The sequence below is a fragment of the Tamandua tetradactyla genome, chromosome 16 (assembly GCF_023851605.1).
Source record: "Tamandua tetradactyla isolate mTamTet1 chromosome 16, mTamTet1.pri, whole genome shotgun sequence".
Lineage (NCBI taxonomy): Eukaryota > Metazoa > Chordata > Mammalia > Pilosa > Myrmecophagidae > Tamandua > Tamandua tetradactyla.
Window position 1 is genome coordinate 13803991 of NC_135342.1, and position 21520 is coordinate 13825510.

Sequence of the window (21520 nt, forward strand, 5' to 3'; positions counted from 1 at the left end):
AAGAGAAAAACAATCCATCACATACAAGGGAAGCCCAATAAGACTATGTGTAGATTTCTCAGCAGAAACCATGGAAGCTAGAAGACAGTGGGATGAGATATTTAAATTACTAAAAGAGAAAAACTGCCAACCAAGAATTCTATATCCAGCAAAATTGTCCTTCAAAAATGAGGGAGAAATTAAAATATTTTCAGACAAAAAAATCACTGAGAGAATTTGTGACCACGAGACCAGCTCTGCAAGAAATATAAAGGGAGCATTAGAGACAGATATGAAAAGACAGAAGAGAGGTGTGGAGAAGAGTGCAGGAAGAAGGAAAATTAGATACGACATATAAAATACAAAAGGCAAAATGGTAGAGGAAAGTACTACCCAAACAGTACTACTACTAAATGTTAATGGATTGAACTCCCCAATCAAAAGACATAGACTGGCAGAATGGATTAAAATACAGGATCCTTCTATATGCTGTCTATAGGAAACACATCTTAGACCCAAAGATAAACATAGGTTGAAAGTGAAAGGTTGGGAAAAGATATTCCATGCAAATAACAACCAGAAAAGAGCAGGAGTAGCTATACTAATATCCAACAAATTAGATTTCAAATGTAAGTTAAAAGAGAAAAAAAAGGATACTATGTACTAATAAAAGGAACAATTCAACATGAAGACATAACAATCATAAATATTTATGCACCGAACCAGAATGCCCCAAAATACATGAGGCAAACACTGCAAACACTGATAAGGGAAACAGACACATCTACCATAATCGTTGGAGACTTCAATTCCCCACTCTCATCAATGGACAGAATATCTAGACAGAGGATCAATAAAGAAACAGAGAACTTGAATATTACAATAAATGAGCTAGACTTAACAGACATTTATAGGACATTACACCCCACAACAGCAGGATACACCTTTTTCTCAAGTGCTCATGGATCATTCTCAAAAACAGACCATATGCTGGGTCACAAAGCAAGTCTCAACAAATTTAAAAAGACTGAAATCATACAAAACACTTTCTCAGATCATAAGGGAATGATGTTGAAAATCAATAATAGGCAAAGTGCCAGAAAATTCACAAATATGTGGAGGCTCAACAACACACTCTTAAACAACCAGTGGGTCAAGGAAGAAATTACAAGAGAAATCAGTAAATATCTCAAGGCAAATGAAAATAAAAACACAGCATATCAAAACTTATGAGATGCAGCAAAGGCAGTGCCAAGAGGGAAATTTATTGCCCTAAATGCCTATATCAAAAAAGAAGAAAGGGCAAAAATACAGGAATTAACTGTCCACTTGGAAGAACTGGAGAAAGAACAGGAAACTAACCCCAAAGCAAACAAAAAGAAAGAAATAACAAAGATTAGAGCAGAAATAAATGAAAATGAGAACATGAAAACAATTGAGAAAATCAATAAAACCAGAAGTTGGTTCTATGAGAAAATCAGTAAGATTGATGGGCCCATAGCAAGATTGACAAAAAGAAGAAGAGAGAGGACGTAAATAAATAAGATCAGAAATGGAAAAGGAGACATAATCACTGACCCCACAAAAATAAAGGAGGTAAAAACAGGATACTATGAACAACTTTACGCCAATAAATACAACAATGTAGATGAAATGGACGACTTCCTAGAAAGGCAGGAACAACCAACTTTGACTCAAGATGAAATAGATGACCTCAACAAAACAATCACAAGTAAAGAAATTGAATCAGTCATTAAAAAGCTTCCCAAAAAGAAAAGTCCAGGATCAGATAGCTTCACATGTGAATTCTACCAAACATTCCAGAAAGAATTAGTACCAATCCTGCTCAAACGCTTCAAAAAATTGAAGTGGAGGGAAAGCTACCTAATTCATTCTATGAAGCCAACATCACCCTCATACCAAAACCAGGCAAAGATATTACAAAAAAAGAAAACTACAGACCAATTTCTCTAATGAATATAGATGCAAAAATCTTCAACAAAATTCTAGCAAATCGAATCCAGCAACACATTAAAAGAATTATACATCGGAAAAGGGGGAAAGACTTCCGGAGAAGATGGCAGCTTAGTAAGACACGCAGATCTTAGTTCCTCCTCCAGAACAGCTACTAGGGGAGTAGAAATGACACAGAACAGCTCCCGGAACCACAACAGAGATAAAAAAGACAGCGTACCCCATCTTGGAACGGCTGACTGGCTGGGAGAACCCGCTCCGGTGAGATCGCCGAGGGGTGCAGGCTTCCCTGGGCTGGGGCGGCAAGCGGCTGGAGTCCCTCCCTTCCTCCTTCCCAGGCCAGCTGGGAGAAGTAGACAGGTGGTCCCCTCAAGCCGCGGCAGCTGGTGACCCCACCACACGCGGCCCCCCCAGACCAACTGGGAGAATTGGATCGGAGATCCCCAGGCCGCAGAGAACGGTGACCGGGGGGGTCCCTTCCAAACACGTGACTCCCCAGTCCGGCTGGGAACGGTGCACTCTCCCGTGCCGCGGCAGCTGACGCCCTCCCGCCACACTTGGCGCCCTGGGCCGACTAGGAGATTCGGACGGGCGCTCTCCCGGGCTGCGGCGGCCAGCGACCCCCCCCCCCCGTGTTCGGATACCCGGGCCGGCTGGCACTCTTCCAAGCCACTTCGGCTGGCGAACCTCCCCCACGGTGAGAGCTTTCCAAAGTAAAAGGACCCACAGCACCTTTTACTGGTGGGACCCACAGACAAACGTGTGCCACGAACGCCACCTACTGGGCAGGATAAGAAAAAGAGAACCCAGAGATTTCACAGAAAAATCTTTCAACCTGTTGGGTCCAACACCCAGGGAAATCTGACTAAATGCCCAGACGCCAGCAGAAGATAATGGATCATGCTCAGAAAATTGAAAATATGGCCCAGTCAAAAGCGCAAACCAATAGTTCAAATGAGATACAGGAGCTGAGACAACTAATGCTGAATATACGAACAGAAATGGAAAACCTCTTCAAAACGAAATCGATAAATTGAGGGAGGACATGAAGAAGACATGGGATGAACAAAAAGAAGAAATAGAAAAACTGAAAAAACAAATCACAGAACTTATGGAAGTGAAGGATAAAGTAGAAAAGATGGAAAAAACAATGGATACCTACAATGATAGATTTAAACAGACAGAAGATAGAATTAGTGATTTGGAGGATGGAACATCTGAAGTCCAAAAAGAAACATAAACTATAGGGAAAAGAATGGAAAAATTTGAACAGGGGATCAGGGAACTGAAGGACAATATGAACCGCACAAATATACGTGTCGTGGGTGTCCCAGAAGGAGAAGAGAAGGGAAAAGGAGGAGAAAAACTAATGGAAGAAATTATCACTGAAAATTTCCCAACTCTTATGAAAGACCTAAAATTACACATCCCAGAAGTGGAGCGCACCCCAAAGAGAATAGACCCAAATAGGTGTTCTCCAAGACATTTACTAGTTAGAATGTCAGAGGTCAAAGAGAAAGAGAGGATCTTGAAAGCAGCAAGAGAAAAACAATCCTTCACATACAAGGGAAACCCAATAAGTATCTGTAGATTTCTCAGCAGAAACCATGGAAGCTAGAAGACAGTGGGATGGTATATTTAAATTACTAAAGGAGAAAAACTGCCAACCAAGACTCCTATATCCAGCAAAATTGTCCTTCAGAAATGAGGGAGAAATTAAAACATTCTCAGACAAAAAATCACTGAGAGAATTTGTGACCAAGAGACCAGCTCTGCAAGAAATACTAAAGGGAGCACTAGAGTCAGATACGAAAAGACAGAAGAGAGAGGTATGGAGAAGAGTGTAGAAAGAAGGAAAGTCAGATATGATATATATATAATACAAAAGGCAAAATGTTAGAGGAAAATATTATCCAAACAATAGTAACACTAAATGTTAATGGACTGAATTCCCCAATCAAAAGACATAGACTGGCAGAATGGATTAAAAAACAGGATCCTTCTATATGCTGTCTACAGGAAACACATCTTAGACCCAAAGATAAACATAGGTTGAAAGTGAAAGGTTGGGAAAAGATATTCCATGCAAATAACAACCAGAAAAGAGCAGGAGTAGCTATACTAATATCCAACAAATTAGACTTCAAATGTAAAACAGTTAAAAGAGACAAAGAAGGACACTATCTACTAATAAAAGGAACAATTAAACAAGAAAACATAACAATCATAAATATTTATGCACCGAACCAGAATGCCCCAAAATACATGAGGAATACACTGCAAACACTGAAAAGGGAAATAGACACATATACCATAATAGTTGGAGACTTCAATTCACCACTCTCATCAATGGACAGAACATCTAGACAGAGGATCAATAAAGAAATAGAGAAACTGAATATTACTATAAATGAGCTAGACTTAACAGACATTTATAGGACATTACATCCCACAACAGCAGGATACACCTTTTTCTCAAGTGCTCATGGATCATTCTCAAAGATAGACCATATGCTGGGTCACAAAGCAAGTCTTAACAAATTTAAAAAGATTGAAATCATACACAACACTTTCTTGGATCATAAAGGAATGAAGTTGGAAATCAATAATAGGCAGAGTGCCAGAAAATTCACAAATACGTGGAGGCTCAACAACACACTCTTAAACAACGAGTGGGTCAAAGAAGAAATTGCAAGAGAAATTAGTAAATACCTCGAGGCGAATGAAAACGAAAACACAACATATCAAAACCTACGGGATGCAGCAAAGGCAGTGCTAAGAGGGAAATTTATTGCCCTAAATGCCTATATCAGAAAAGAAGAAAAGGCAAAAATGCAGGAATTAACTGTCCACTTGGAAGAACTGGAGAAAGAACAGAAAACTAATCCCAAAGCAAGCAAAAGGAAAGAAATAACAAAGATTAGAGCACAAATAAATGAAATGGAAAACATGAAAACAACAGAGAAAATCAATAAGACCAGAAGTTGGTTCTATGAGAAAATCAATAAGATTGATGGACCCTTAGCAAGATTGACAAAAAGAAGAAGAGAGAGGATGCAAATAAATAAGATCAGAAATGGAAGAGGATCATCCAGTAGTTATCATTCCAGTCATAACTACTGACCTCACAGAAATAAAGGAGGTAATAACAGGATACTATGAACAACTTTACGCTAATAAATACAACAATTTAGAGGAAATGGACGGGTTCCTGGAAAGACATGAACAACCAGCTTTGATTCAAGAAGAAATAGATGACCTCAACAAACCAATCACAAGTAAAGAAATTGAATTAGTCATTCAAAAACTTCTTAAAAAGAAAAGTCCAGGACCAGACGGCTTCACATGCGAATTCTATCAAACATTCCAGAAAGAATTAGTACCAACTCTCCTCAAACTCTTCAAAAAAATTGAAGAGGAGGGAAAGCTACCTAATTCATTCTATGAAGCCAACATCACCCTCATACCAAAACCAGGCAAAGATATTACAAAAAAAGAAAACTACAAACCAATCTTTCTAATGAATATAGATGCAAAAATCCTCAATAAAATTCTAGCAAATCATATCCAACAACACATTAAAAGAATTATACATCATGACCAAGTAGGATTCATCCCAGGTATGCAAGGATGGTTCAACATAAGAAAATCAATTAATGTAATACATCATATCAACAAATCAAAGCAGAAAAATCACATGATCATCTCAACTGATGCAGAGAAGGCATTTGAGAAGATTCAACATCCTTTCCTGTTGAAAACACTTCAAAAGATAGGAATACAAGGGAACTTCCTTAAAATGATAGAGGGAATATATGAAAAACCCACAGCTAATATCATCCTCAATGGGGAAAAACTGAAAACTTTCCCCCTAAGATCAGGAACAAGACAAGGATGTCCACTATCACCACTATTATTCAACATTGTGTTGGAGGTTCTAGCCAGAGCAATTAGACAAGAAAAAGAAATACAAGGCATCAAAATTGGAAAGGAAGAAGTAAAACTATCACTGTTTGCAGACGATATGATACTATACGTCGAAAACCCGGAAAAATCCACAACAAAACAACTAGAGCTAATAAATGAGTACAGCAAAGTAGCAGGTTACAAGATCAACATTCAAAAATCTGTAGCATTTCTAGTCTGGAAGATGGCGGCTTAGTAAGACGCGCGGATCTTAGTTTCTTCTCCAGGACACCTACTAGGGGAGTAGAAACGATACAGAAAGCGCCCAAAGCCACAACAGAGATAAAAAAAGACAGCGTACCCCATCCTGGAACGGCTGGCTGGCTGAGAGAAGCAGCTCGGGTGAGATCGCCGAGGCGCGCGGGCCTTACCGGGCGGGGTGGCAAGCGGCCGGAGTTACTCCCTTCCCCCTTCCCGGGCCGGCTGGGAGAATTGGAGAGGTGGTCCCCTGAAACCAAGGCGACTGGCGCCCACACCACGCGCAGCCCCCGGACCAACTGAGAGAATTGGATCGGAAACCCCCAGGCTGCGGAGAACGGTGACCCCGTGACTCCCGGGGAACGTGCACTCTCTCGGGCGGGCCGCTGCCGCTGGCGCCCTCCCGCCACGCTTGTTGCCCAGGGCCGACTAGGAAATTCGGACGGGCTCTTTCCCTGGCTGCGGCGACCAGCAACCCTCCCTGCGTTCAGACCCCGGGCCGGCTCAAGCCGCTTCGGCTAGCGAACCCCCAGGACGGCGAGAGTTTTCCAAAGTTTAAGGTCCCACAGCACCTTTTACTGGTGGGACCCGCAGACAAACGTGTGCCACGAGCGCCACCTACTGGGCAGGATAAGAAAAACAGAACCCAGAGATTTCACAGAAAAATATTACAACCTTGCTGGGTCCAACACCAAGAGAAATCTGAATAAATGCCCAGACGCCAGCAGCAGAAGATAACTGTCCACGCTCAAAAGATTGAGAATATGGCTCAGTCAAAGGAACAAACCAATAGCTCAAATGAGACACAAGAGCTGAGACAACTAATGCTGAATATATGAACAGAAATGGAAAACCTCTTCAAAAATGAAATCGATAAATTGAGGGAGGACATGAAGAGGACATGGGCTGAACATAAAGAAGAAATAGAAAAACTGAAAAAACAAATCGCAGAACTTATGGAAGTGAAGGATAAAGTAGCAAACATAGAAAAAATAATGGATAGCTACAATGATAGATTTAAAGAGACAGAAGATAGAATTAGTGATTTGGAGGATGGAACATCTGAATTCCAAAAAGAAACAGAAACTATAGGGAAAAGAATGGAAAAATTTGAACAGGGTATCAGGGAACTCAAGGACAATATGAACCGCACAAATATACGTGTTGTGGGTGTCCCAGAAGGAGAAGAGAAGGGAAAAGGAGGAGAAAAACTAATGGAAGAAATTATCACTGAAAATTTCCCAACTCTTATGAAAGACCTAAAATTACAGATCCAAGAAGTGCAGCGCACCCCAAAGAGATTAGACCCAAATAGGCGTTCTCCAAGACACTTACTAGTTAGAATGTCAGAGGTCAAAGAGAAAGAGAAGATCTTGAAAGCAGCAAGAGAAAAACAATCCATTACATACAAGGGAAACCCAATAAGACTTTGTGTAGATTTCTCAGCAGAAACCATGGAGGCTAGAAGACAGTGGGATGATATATTTAAAATACTAAAAGAGAAAAACTGCCAACCAAGACTCCTATATCCAGCAAAATTATCCTTCAAAAATGAGGGAGAAATTAAAACATTCTCAGACAAAAAGTCACTGAAAGAATTTGTGACCAAGAGACCAGCTCTGCAAGAAATACTAAAGGGAGCACTAGAGTCAGATACAAAAAGACAGAAGAGAGAGATATGGAAAAGAGTGTAGAAAGAAGGAAAATCAGATATGATATATATGATACAAAAGGCAAAATGTTAGAGGAAAATATTATCCAAACAGTAATAACACTAAATGTCAATGGACTGAATTCCCCAATCAAAAGACATAGATTGGCAGAATGGATTAAAAAACAGGATCCTTCTATATGCTGTCTACAGGAAACACATCTTAGACCCAAAGATAAACATAGGTTGAAAGTGAAAGGTTGGGAAAAGATATTTCATGCAAATAACAACCAGAAAAGAGCAGGAGTGGCTATACTAATATCCAACAAATTAGACTTCAAATGTAAAACAGTTAAAAGAGACAAAGAAGGACACTATATACTAATAAAAGGAACAATTAAACAAGAAGACATAACAATCATAAATATTTACGCACCGAATCAGAATGCCCCAAAATACGTGAGGAATATACTGCAAACACTGAAAAGGGAAATAGACTCATATACCATAATAGTTGGAGACTTCAACTCACCACTCTCATCAAGGGACAGAACATCTAGACAGAGGATCAACAAAGAAATAGAGAATCTGAATATTACTATAAATGAACTAGACTTAATAGACATTTATAGGACATTACATCCCACAACAGCAGGATACACCTTTTTCTCAAGTGCTCATGGATCATTCTCAAAGATAGACCATATGCTGGGTCACAAAGCAAGTCTTAACAAATTTAAAAAGATTGAAATCTTACACAACACTTTCTCGGACCATAAAGGAATGATGTTGGAAATCAATAATAGGCAGAGTGCCAGAAAATTCACAAATACGTGGAGGCTCAACAACACACTCCTAAACAACGACTGGGTCAAAGAAGAAATTGCAAGAGAAATTAGCAAATACCTCGAGGCGAATGAAAATGAAAACACAACATATCAAAACTTATGGGACGCAGCAAAGGCAGTGCTAAGAGGGAAATTTATTGCTCTAAATGCCTATATCAGAAAAGAAGAAAAGGCAAAAATTCAGGAATTAACTATCCATTTGGAAGAACTGGAGAAAGAACAGCAAGCTAACCCCAAAGCAAGCAAAAGGAAAGAAATAACAAAGATTAGAGCACAAATAAATGAAATTGAAAACATGAAAACAATAGAGAAAATCAATAAGGCCAGAAGTTGGTTCTATGAGAAAATCAATAAGATTGATGGGCCCTTAGCAAGATTGACAAAAAGAAGAAGAAAGAGGATACAAATAAATAAGATCAGAAATGGAAGAGGAGACATAACTACTGACCTCACAGAAATAAAGGAGGTAATAACAGGATACTATGAACAACTTTACGCTAATAAATACAACAATTTAGAGGAAATGGACGGGTTCCTGGAAAGACATGAACAACCAACTTTGACTCAAGAAGACATAGATGACCTCAACAAACCAATCACAAGTAAAGAAATTGAATTAGTCATTCAAAAGCTTCCTAAAAAGAAAAGTCCAGGACCAGATGGCTTCACATGTGAATTCTACCAAACGTTCCACAAAGAATTAGTACCAATTCTCTTCAAACTCTTCAAAAAAATCGAAGTGGAGGGAAAACTACCTAATTCATTCTATGAAGCCAACATCACCCTCATACCAAAACCAGGCAAAGATATTACAAAAAAAGAAAACTACAGACCAATCTCTCTAATGAATACAGATGCAAAAATCCTCAATAAAATCCTAGCAAATCGTATCCAACAACACATTAAAAGAATTATACATCATGACCAAGTAGGATTCATCCCAGGTATGCAAGGATGGTTCAACATAAGAAAATCAATTAATGTAATACACCATATCAACAAATCAAAGCAGAAAAATCACATGATCATCTCAATTGATGCAGAGAAGGCATTCGACAAGATTCAACATCCTTTCCTGTTGAAAACACTTCAAAAGATAGGAATACAAGGGAACTTCCTTAAAATGATAGAGGGAATATATGAAAAACCCACAGCTAATATCATCCTCAATGGGGAAAAATTGAAAACTTTCCCCCTAAGATCAGGAACAAGACAAGGATGTCCACTATCACCACTATTATTCAACATTGTGTTGGAGGTTCTAGCCAGAGCAATTAGACAAGAAAAAGAAATACAAGGCATCAAAATTGGAAAGGAAGAAGTAAAACTATCACTGTTTGCAGACGATATGATACTATACGTCGAAAACCCGGAAAAATCCACAACAAAACTACTAGAGCTAATAAATGAGTTCATCTATGGACATTTGATCTTTGATAAGGCAGTCAAGCCAACTCACCTGGGACAGAGCAGTCTCTTCAATAAATGGTGCCTAGAGAACTGGATATCCATATGCAAAAGAATGAAAGAAGACCCATCTCTCACACCCTATACAAAAGTTAACTCAAAATGGATCAAAGATCTAAACATTAGGTCCAAGACCATAAAACAGTTAGAGGAAAATGTTGGGAGATATCTTATGGATCTTACAACTGGAGGCGGTTTTATGGACCTTAAACCTAAAGCAAGAGCACTGAAGAAGGAAATAAATAAATGGGAACTCCTCAAAATTAAACACTTTTGTGCATCAAAGAACTTCATCAAGAAAGTAGAAAGACAGCCTTCACAATGGGAGACAATATTTGGAAATGATATATCAGATAAAGGTCTAGTATCCAGAATTTATAAAGAGATTGTTCATCTCAACAACAAAAAGACAGCCAACCCAATTACAAAATGGGAAAAAGACTTGAACAGACACCTCTCAGAAGAGGAAATACGGATGGCCAAGAGGCACGTGAAGAGATGCTCAATGTCCCTGGCCATTAGAGAAATGCAAATCAAAACCACAATGAGATATCATCTCACACCCACCAGAATGGCCATTATCAACAAAACAGAAAATGACAAGTGCTGGAGAGGATGCGGAGAAAGAGGCACACTTATCCACTGTTGGTGGGAATGTCAAAGGGTGCAACCACTGTGGAAGGCAGTTTGGCGGTTCCTCAAAAAGCTGAATATAGAATTGCCATACGACCCAGCAATACCATTGCTAGGTATCTACTCAAAGGACTTAAGGGCAAAGACACAAACGGACATTTGCACACCAATGTTTATAGCAGCATTATTTACAATTGCAAAGAGATGGAAACAGCCAAAATCTCCATCAACAGAAGAGTGGCTAAACAAACTGTGGTATATACATACGATGGAATATTATGCAGCTTTAAGACAAGATAAACTTATGAACCATGTAATAACATGGATGGACCTAGAGAATATTATGCTGAGTGAATCCAGCCAAAAACTAAAGGACAAATACTGTATGGTCCCACTGATGTGAACGGACATTCGAGAATAAACTTGAAATATGTCATTGGTAACAGAGTTCAGCAGGAGTTAGAAACAGGGTAAGACAATGGGTAATTGAAGCTGAAGGGATACAGACTGTGCAACAGGACTAGATACAAAAACTCAAAAATGGACAGCACAATAATACCTAATTGTAAAGTAATCATGTTAAAACACTGAATGAAGCTGCATCTGAGCTATAGGTTTTTGTTTTGTTTTGTTTTGTTTTGTTTTGATTTTACTATTATTACTTTTATTTTTTTCTCTATATTAACATTCTATATCTTTTTCGGTTATGTTGCTAGTTCTTCTAAACCAATGCAAATGTACTAAGAAATGATGATCATGCATCTATGTGATGATGTTAAGAATTAATGATTGCATGTGTAGAATGGTATGATCTCTAAATGTTGGGTTAATTTCTTTTTTTCCGTTAATTAAAAAAAAAAAAAAAGAGAAGGGATAATTGGAGATGAAGGGATACAGACTGTACAACGGGACTGGATATAAAAACTCAGAAATGGACAGCACAATACTACCCAATTGTAATGCAATTATGTTAAAACACTGAATGAAGCTGCATGTGAGGTATAGGTTTTTTGTTTTTGTTTTTTTTGTTTTTTTTCTTTCTATTATTGTTTTAATTCTTATTCTGTTGTCTTTTTATTTCTTTTTCTAAATCGATGCAAATGTACTAAGAAATGATGAATATGCAACTATGTGATGTTATTAAGAATTACTGATTGTACATGTAGATTGGAATGATTTCTAATTGTTTTGTTAATTCTTTTTTTAATTAATAAAAAAAAAATCTGTAGCATTTCTATACACTAGTAATGAACAAGCTGAGGGGGAAATCAAGAAACGAATCCCATTTACAATTGCAACTAAAAGAATAAAATACCTAGGAATAAATTTAACTAAAGAGACAAAAAACCTATATAAAGAAAACTACAAAAAACTGCTAAAAGAAATCACAGAAGACCTAAATAGATGGAAGGGCATACCGTGTTCATGGATTGGAAGACTAAATATAGTTAAGATGTCAATCCTACCTAAATTGATTTACAGATTCAATGGAATACCAATCAAAATCCCAACAACTTATTTTTCAGAAACAGAAAAACCAATAAGCAAATTTATCAGGAAGGGCAGGGTGCCCCGAATTGCTAAAAACATCTTGAGGGAAAAAAACGAAACTGGAGGTCTCGCGCAGCCTGACTTTAAGGCATATTATGAAGCCACAGTGGTCAAAACAGCATGGTATTGGCATAAAGATAGATATATCGACCAACGGAATCGAATAGAGTGCTCAGATATAGACCCTCTCATCTATGGACATTTGATCTTTGATAAGGCAGTCAAGCCAACTCACCTGGGACAGAGCAGTCTCTTCAATAAATGGTGCCTAGAGAACTGGATATCCATATGCAAAAGAATGAAAGAAGACCCATCTCTCACACCCTATACAAAAGTTAACTCAAAATGGATCAAAGATCTAAACATTAGGTCTAAGACCATAAAACAGTTAGAGGAAAATGTAGGGAGATATCTTATGAAACTTACAATTGGAGGCGGTTTTATGGACCTTAAACCTAAAGAGCACTTCAGTGCTTCAGAGCACTGAAGAAGGAAATAAATAAATGGGAGCTCTTCAAAATTAAACAATTTTGTGCATCAAAGAACTTCATCAAGAAAGTAGAAAGACAGCCTACACAATGGGAGACAATATTTGGAAATGACATATCAGATAAAGGTCTAGTGTTCAGAATTTATAAAGAGATTGTCCAACTCAACAACAAAAAGACAGCCAACCCAATTACAAAATGGGAAAAAGACTTGAACAGACACCTATCAGAAGAGGAAATACAAATGGCCAAAAGGCACATGAAGAGATGCTCAATGTCCCTGGCCATTAGAGAAATGCAAATCAAAACCACAATGAGATATCATCTCACACCCACCAGAATGGCCATTATCAACAAAAAAGAAAATGACAAGTGCTGGAGAGGATGCGGAGAAAGAGGCACACTTATCCACTGTTGGTGGGAATGTCAAAGGGTGCAACCACTGTGGAAGGCAGTTTGGCGGTTCCTCAAAAAGCTGAATATAGAATTGCCATACGACCCAGCAATACCATTGCTGGGTATCTACTCAAAGGACTTAAGGGCAAAGACACAAACGGACATTTGCACACCAATGTTTATAGCAGCATTATTTACAATTGCAAGGAGATGGAAACAGCCAAAATGTCCATCAACAGACGAGTGGCCAAACAAACTGTGGTATATACATATGATGGAATATTATGCAGCTTTAAGACAGAATAAACTTATGAAGTATGTAACAACATGGATGGACCTTGAGAACATTATGCTGAGTGAGACTAGCCAAAAACTAAAGGACAAATACTGTATGGTCTCATTGACATGAACTGACATTGGTGAATAAACTTGGAATATTTTGTTCGTAACAGAGACCATCAGGAGATAGAAATAGGGTAAGATATTGGGTAATTGGAGCTGAAGGGATACAGACTGTGCAACAGGACTGGATACAAAAACTCAGAAATGGACAGCACAATACTACCTAACTGTAATATAATTATGTTAAAACACTGAATGAAGCTGCATGGGAGAATGATAGCGGGAGGAGGGCTGGGGACATAAATGAAATCAGAAAGAAAGATAGACGTTAAAGATTGAGATGGTATAATCTAGGAATACCTAGAGTGTATAATAATAGTGAAATGTACAAGGTACAATTTTAAAAATGTTTTTGCATGAGGAAGAACAAAGGAATGTCATTATTGCAGGGTACTGAAAATAGATGGTAATTAATGTTTTAAAATATCACCTTCTGTGTGAGACTAAAGCAAAAAATGTTTATTTGTTACAAAATTTATATTTTGACTAGTGCATCTCCTAATATAACTTATGTAGATAGTTTGATTGAACACCATAAGTACTTGGAATCTCAGGTAGGACATGAGATTTTGCTGGTTTGTCCAGAGTGATGCCCCGATTCGATGAGTGAGTGGAAAAGTATCTGCAAAGCCCCCTTCGGCGAGTGGTGAGAACGGGGAAAAACTCAACTTCCCCAAGTTGAATTCTTGATATTCTCACAAGCAGTGTGGACAACCGAAGCCATAGGCAGAGCCCCCAGTCTTGGGGTTTGTTCAGAAGAAACTTAACCCCGCAAAGGATAGGTCAAGTCTACTTAAAATTTAGACCTAAGAGTCACCCCCAAGAGAGCCTCTTTTGTTGCTCAGATGTGGCCCCTCTCTCCAGCCAACACGACAAGCAGTCTCACCACCCTACCCCCTCTCTACGTGGGACATGACTCCCAGGGGTGTGGACCTTCCTGGCAACGTGGGACAGAGATCTTGGAATGAGCTGAGACTCAGCATCAAGGGATTGAGAAAAACCCTAGAATGAGCTGAAACTTAGCATTAAGGGATTGAGAAAACCTTCTCGACCAAAAGGGGGAAGAGGGAAATGAGACAAAGTGTCAATGGCTGAGAGATTCCAAACAGAGTCGAAAGGTTATCCTGGAGGGTATTCTTATGCATTAAGTAGATATCATCTTGTTATTCAAGATGTAATGGAGAGGCTGGAGGGAACTGCCTGAAAATGTAGAGCTGTGTTCCAGTAGCCATGTTTCTTGAGGATGATTGAATAATGATACAGCTGTCACAATGTGATTGTGAAAACCTTGTGTCTGATGCTCCTTTTATCTACCTTGTCAACAAAGGAGTAGAACATATGGAATAAAAATAAATAATAGGGGGAACAAATGCTAAGGTAAATTTAGTTTAAATGCTAGTGATCAATGAAAGCAAGGAGTAAGGGGTATAGTAGGTATAACCTTTTTTTTTTCTTTCCTGTGTTCATTTTATTTCTTTTTCTATTGTCTTTTTATTTCTTTTTCTGAATTAATGCAAATGTTCTAAGTGATGATATTGTGAATTACTGATTATGTATGTCATTTTGTTTCTTTTTTTTAATTAATAAATAAATTAAAAAAAAAAAAAAAAAAAGACGAACCGTTTTGGAAAAAGCTTTAGAGCTGACACCGAGACATTTGGAGAGGCAGAAAGAAAATGTCCCTAGGGAAGCTATTTGAAACCAGGAGCCCAAGGACCAGCAAATGCCAACCACAAGCCTTCCCAGATCAGCCTTTTTTGAGTCAAGTTTTTTTTGTGTTTTTTTTTTTTTTTGGATGCCTTAGTTTGGACATTTTTATAGCCTTAGAACTGCAAACTTGTAACCTAATAAATTTCCTTTATAAAAGCCTACCCATTTCTGTTATACTGCATTTCCAGCAGCATTAACAAATTAAAATAGACTCATATCCAGAATCTATAAGATCTCTTTATAGAAGAAAAAGAGAAAACCCAACGGACAGATTGGAAAGGGACTCAAACAGGCATTTCACAAAGAAGATCTCCAAATGGCCATTCGATGCACAAAAAGGTGCTCAGACTTCTTAGTCATCAGCAAAATGCAAATTAAAGCCCCAAACGCAGGGGTGCATGGGTGGTTCAGTAGTAGAATGCTCATCTTTCAAGCAGGAGACCCTGGGTTTGATTCCCGGACCATGCAACACCCACCCCAAAAAAGGAAAAGAAAGCCCCCAAAGCAAATTAGAGCGCAAGTATCACGACATCCCCAGCAGAAAAGCTCAAATGATAAAGATTTAGCACCACCAAGTGCTGGGGACCCTATGGAACTTACCGCTGGGAGGAGGGGAAATTGGTACAACCACTTTGCAGAACTGTTCTGCAGTGCCTACTAACATGCAGACCTGCTGACTCAGCCAGTCCCCTCCCAGCTATCTACCCAACAGAAATAGGGGCCAGAAGACACCACGAGACAGTACCAGAAAACTTATTGCAGTACCACTCACAATACCCTAAAACTGGAAACCTCCCAAGTCCCTGTAACAGCAGGGATGTTATGAAGCCACATCACGGTGGCTTCAGACGGTGGACTGTGGGACAGCCAGAAGAATGAAAGTTGTACCACCACACGCAATCACACAGATGGATCTCAAAGCCTAATGTTGAGCAGAAGAGGCCACCTGCAAAGGAATCCACACTGTAGGCTTCCATTTACAAAAAGTTAAAAATGAATAAATAAAGGAGGCAAAGTTAAAAACAAATGAGGCAAAGATATTAGATATTTCTCAAGGTAGAAAGGGTAACAAGAAGGATTCTACAGTACTGGTATATTTGATTTTTTTTTAATCTAGGTGCTGGTTATATCATGTTTTTAATTTGTGAAAATCCATTGAGCTATGCATTTATGATATGTGTGCTTTTCTGTGTTATTAAAATTTCAACAACACATTTGTAAGTGGGGGAGCCAGGATGGAATTCTAGAAATTATTTCTCAGGAAGTATCCTCATTCTCTTCTTATGGTTGCTTAAAAGAAGGATTGACAGGCATTGTGGTGGTTGGAGCCACGTGTACCCCAGAAAAACATGTTCTTACATTTAATTCATTCCTGTGGGTATAAGCCCATTGTAAGTAGGACCTTTTGATGAGGCTACTTCAGTTAAGGAGGGTCCCACTTCAATGAGGATGGGTTTTAAGCATTAATGGAGTCCTTATAAGAGAATGAAATTCAAAGAGAGAAGGAGTCACATAAAGAAAGAAGCTACAACAGAACCCAAAAGAGAATAGACCAGGAGATGCCACCATGTACCCTGCCATGTAACAGAGGGACCAAGGATTGTTAGCAGACAGCCCAGAACGCTAGTCTTTGGGAAGAAAGCATCACGTTGATGATGCCTTGTGTGCTGGTTTGAAAGGATGTATGTCCCCTAGAAAGCCATGTTTTAATCAAAATCCCATTTCATATAGGCAGAATAATCCCTATTCAATACTGTATGTTTGAAACTGTAATCAGAGCATCTCCCTGGATGATGTAATTTAGTCAAGAGTGGTTGTTAAGATGGATTAGGTGAGGACATGTCTCCACCCATTTGGGTGGGTCTTGATTGGTTTACTGGAGTCCTATAAAAGAGGAAACATTTAGGAGATTCAGAGAGAGATTCAGAGAGAGCAGAGAAGAATGACATAGCCAAGAGAAGAGAGTCCACCAGTCAGCGACCTTTGGAGATGAAGAAGGAAAATGCCTCCTAGTGAGCTTCATGAAACAGGAAGCCAGGAGAGAAAGCGAGCAGATGACACCACGCTCACCATATACCCTTCTAGCTGACAGAGAAACTGTGACTGTGTTCACCATGTGCCTTCTCACTTGAGAGAGAAACCCTGAACTTCAGCGGCCTTCTCGAAACAAGGAATCTTTCCCTGGATGCCTTTGACTGGACATTTCTATAGACTTATTGTATTTGGGCCATTTTCTCGGCCTTAGAACTGCAAACTAGCAACTTACTAAATTCCGTTTTTAAAAGCCATTCCATTTCTGGTATATTGCATTCCGGCAGCTAGCGAACAGAACACCTTGATTTGGACATCTTCCTGGCCTTAAAACCATGAACCAAAAATTCCCATTATTTAAGTTGACCCTCTGCATGAGCAGCCCGGAAAAGTAAAACAGGCATTTAGGATGTCTCCAGTTTTTTGCTGTTCAAGTGCTATTCTGCGTGATATAGCACCTTTGTCTTGCAGTGAATATCCAAGCCAATCTGTGGATAAATTTCTAGAAGCATCAACACTGGGTCAAAGGGGAAGTGCCCTGGAAACCTCTGCTGATATTGCCATATAGGCAAGCAACTCGCTTCCCCAAGGTCACATTCCTGTCGTACCCCACTTACCTGTGACCCATACTGACTGAGGCTCTCAAAGCCAACGCGCTTGGCCAGTGAGATGCAGGCGATGCGCCGAGGCTGGGTGCATGCCACGTGGCTGAAGCCGGCAGCCAGCAGGTACTGGGGCACCTGAGTGGATTTGCCACAGCCTGTGTCACCCGCCACCACCACCACCTGGTGCTCCCTCAGTGTCTGTAGGATGCGGCTCCCGTACTGGGCGATGGGAAGCGCCATCCGCTCTCGCTGCAGTTTGGCCAGCCGCCCAAATGCCTGCTTCTGGCCAAAGTCCAGATAGTGCAACAGGGCTCGGCGGAACTCGGACACTCTTTCGGGGGGCAGGCGCCTGCCCAGCCCCTGAGAGTTTCGGGTGTTGGGGCCGAGGACAGAGAGGTTGATGCGATAGCGAGGGTCGTAAGTGCCAGGTAGGTCGGCCAGTGCCAGAATACTGTGCTTGGCCTGCCCTGGGTCTTTCTCCTCCTTCCTGGGTGTCTTGAGATTCTGGAATCTCTGCAAGCGCTCAAAGAAGGCCCAGAACTTCTGGCATTCCTCAGAACCTTGGCGGATATAGTCCTTATCACGGAAGAAGGCGTCCTCCAAGAGGCTGCGTGTCCCTGGGGAATTCCAGTCCCATTTCTCTGGGGTCTCTTCCTCACGGGGAGCCCGGGGGAGGTGGTCTCGGTGACCCCTGCCCTCCCTTGTTCGGGGAGGAGGCATACTGCTGACCACAACGCTGTTACAAAATTGGTCTCAGTTCTGACCACCTGGACCAAATACTCTCACCCATTCCCCACCTCAAGGCCAGCAGTGAGAGGCCAATGCCTGCAACAGGGAATTGATTTCTCTTCAAGAGCCAAATTTCCTCCTTATTGACAGTATGAGACCAACAGGAAAAAGAATTAGTGGTCAGAGGACTGGGTAAAGCACGTGACACACAGGGCACCTCATTACTCCCGCAGTGATCTCTGGGAGACACAGGTTCATCCCGGGTTTTCAGGCCCTGAATAGCTGGGGGAGAGAACAGAAGATTTCATTCATTCACTCATTTTTAAAAATATTTTCTGAAAGCCTGTTTCTCAAGCACTGGAGACAAGGGTATAACAGTCAATAAGTCCAACCACCTTTGACCTTCACAGAGTTCAGGGTCAAATGAAAGAGACAGACCCTCCAGACTGGGACAGTCCAGAGTGATTGGGGCTGTGATAAAGGAAGCCCAGGGAGTTATGGGAGACCAAAGGAGGTGCCTGACCATACTGGGGTGTCAGGGAACGATCCCTGGAAGAAGGGGGTGTTTGTTCTCAAACCTGAAGGAAGACTGTAGGAGGCCACGGGGCCTATCAACAGCAGAAGCTTGTCTGCTCCAACAACATGGGAGAGGCAAGGTATAATGAAAAGAACAAGACAAGGGGTTTTTAACCTGGGGTTCACTGGGCATCAGAACACCTGGGAATCCTTTGAAATTCAGTGCAAGATCTTGCAAGTGGTGTGTTTTTGCCTGTTTGGCACTTCTCAAAAGTACCCAACTTCCTTTGGAGAATATTCCTGCCCCAACTCAACAGGGTTCTGATGGCCTGAAAGTCACAGAACCCTCTACTGGTTGGGCAAGTGACAAAGGCCTAACCAATCATGGTACCGACCCCTCCTGTAACCAGTGTATGGTCTGAGGACTGCACACATCAACAAGCAGAGACAATCAAGGGCTGCCCTGGGACCTACACTGCAGAATAAAGCTTTCACGCTATTGTGGCTAGAGAAGGGTGACTTAAACCTGGGGAAGTTTGGAGATGCCCCTGCACATGCTACGCTCTTTCCTAGCGCTCTACCCTAGAGAAATCCTGCATGCGGGTACAACAAGGCTACGCAAGGACAGCCCCTGTATAACAGAAGAAGAGGAACAAAGAGGAGGAAGAGGGAGAAGGCGAGAGAGAAGCCTAGTCCCATCATTTACTCCTTAGTTTTCTGAAAAACTTTCACTTCCTAGAAAATATCTTCTTGTTTGAAGTCAGATTTTTTACTCTAAGTTGAAAAAGTTCTAACCGGTAAAGAGCATGCCCTTGTACATACAATTTTCTAGAAGGAACAACATCATTCAGATTCTTAAAGGAGTTTACCACCTCAAAAGGGTTCAGAGCTTTCCGTGGTATGGGCTTTGGAGTCAGGCAGACTTGGGTTTGAATATCAGCTTTACAATTTATTAGGTGTGTGACCACTGACAAATTAATTTCTTGAGGCTGTTTTCTTCATCCATAAAATGGAGAAAGTACCTACCTAAAACATGAGCAGTATTTATCACCTAGCCTGATACAGAGAAACTGAATTCAAGCTCAGTGCTTTCCTCCACTGTAACAGAGATGAACATAGGAAAAACAGTGTAAAGAACCAGGGGCGTTTAACGTGGAAACATTTAGACTCAAAGGCCACAACTTGACTTCCTAAAGGTTTCACCCATACCAAAGGACCATCAGCAAAGAAAAGCCCTGAGATTTAATCTCTGCAGCCCCAGGAGGACCAACCAAGGCCAACCAGGGGAATACCTAGAACCACATCTGGGTGTCAGGTGAGGAAAAATATGGGGAGTATACTTTACTCCTTGGTAAACAACTGGGCCGGGTGATGCTGGGGTAGCCTGACAGAGAACTCCTGTTCTGGGACAGAAGTAAGATGAGAAGGTCTTGGAAAACCAGTAATTCTCAGAGAGGGACAGAGACAATGAAAAGGAAGGCATTCCTGCCAGGCTGAACACTGCTTTACTCCGATAGGCCAACGGCTCTCAAGGAATCTATTCTCTCAAGCGACCTATCACATTTTCTGAGTCTAGCAGTTTCTCTATAACCCTGTTTCTGGCCATCTCTTGGCCTCTTAGCCCAATTTTCTTATGCTCATCAACTTCAAGGGTTTTCTCCATTTCCCTCTCTTTTCTCCCTTGCTCTCCATTTTAAAGTTCAATCGTTGTCTTTTCTAGTGTATCTAGTTAACCATTCCCATCTCTTTCCCTTTTCTAATCTGTCTCATCTTGCTTCATTCATATGACTCACTCCCTGATTCTTTTGTCTAATTTTCTCTTAATTCTCTTTATTTGACCCTCTCTATTTCTCTTTACTTCCCATTTGTCTTTCTCACTTTCAGTTTGAATCTTTTTTCTGGCTCTTATTTTTGTCTCTCTCTCCAGTAGGGATTCCAGCTCCATTTACTCCTATTTCGTCACAAGAGTCTCCATTGCCTGGCTTTATGACATCATTTCCAAATCTGACAAATCTCTTCACTTCTACCTGCTCTTTCCATTTCTCCAGTTTCAGTCTCTAAGTAGCTCTCCATTTCTCCATACTGAGGTTGACTCTGATCATATCGTATCGCCCATCTCCCATCATTTCACTCCATTCTCTCCTCTCTAGTTTTCTCTCCAAATCTCTTTGCCTCAGATACCATTTCCCTCCCCTCAATCCTTCCCGTCAATTCTTCTCAGCTTCTCCCTATTTTGCTATCACCATTTCTCCATATCTACCGGCCTCTCCCTCCGTGTCAGTCTCTGCTTTCTCCACTAAAACTTATCTCCTTCCAGTTCCTAAATGTCCACTTCAATCTTTCTACATTTCCCTCCATCCCCCAAACTGTGACCTT

The 21520-nt window shown here is 40.5% G+C and overlaps 1 protein-coding gene across 3 annotated transcripts in view; it reads right to left on the bottom strand.

The window, feature by feature from the left end:
- Positions 1 to 21520, bottom strand: part of DHX34 (DExH-box helicase 34) — a 69392-nt gene that overhangs the window by 44601 nt on the left and 3271 nt on the right. For 2 of the 3 annotated variants that reach the window (XM_077131328.1, XM_077131327.1), the window contains exon 2: positions 17912 to 18910. The exons of the other annotated variant lie outside the window; for it this stretch is intronic. In XM_077131328.1, coding sequence (XP_076987443.1) covers positions 17912 to 18619 — 708 coding nt within the window. In that variant the 5' untranslated portion in view covers positions 18620 to 18910. The remainder of the gene's footprint in view (positions 1 to 17911; positions 18911 to 21520) is intronic. 3 annotated transcript variants of the gene reach the window in all.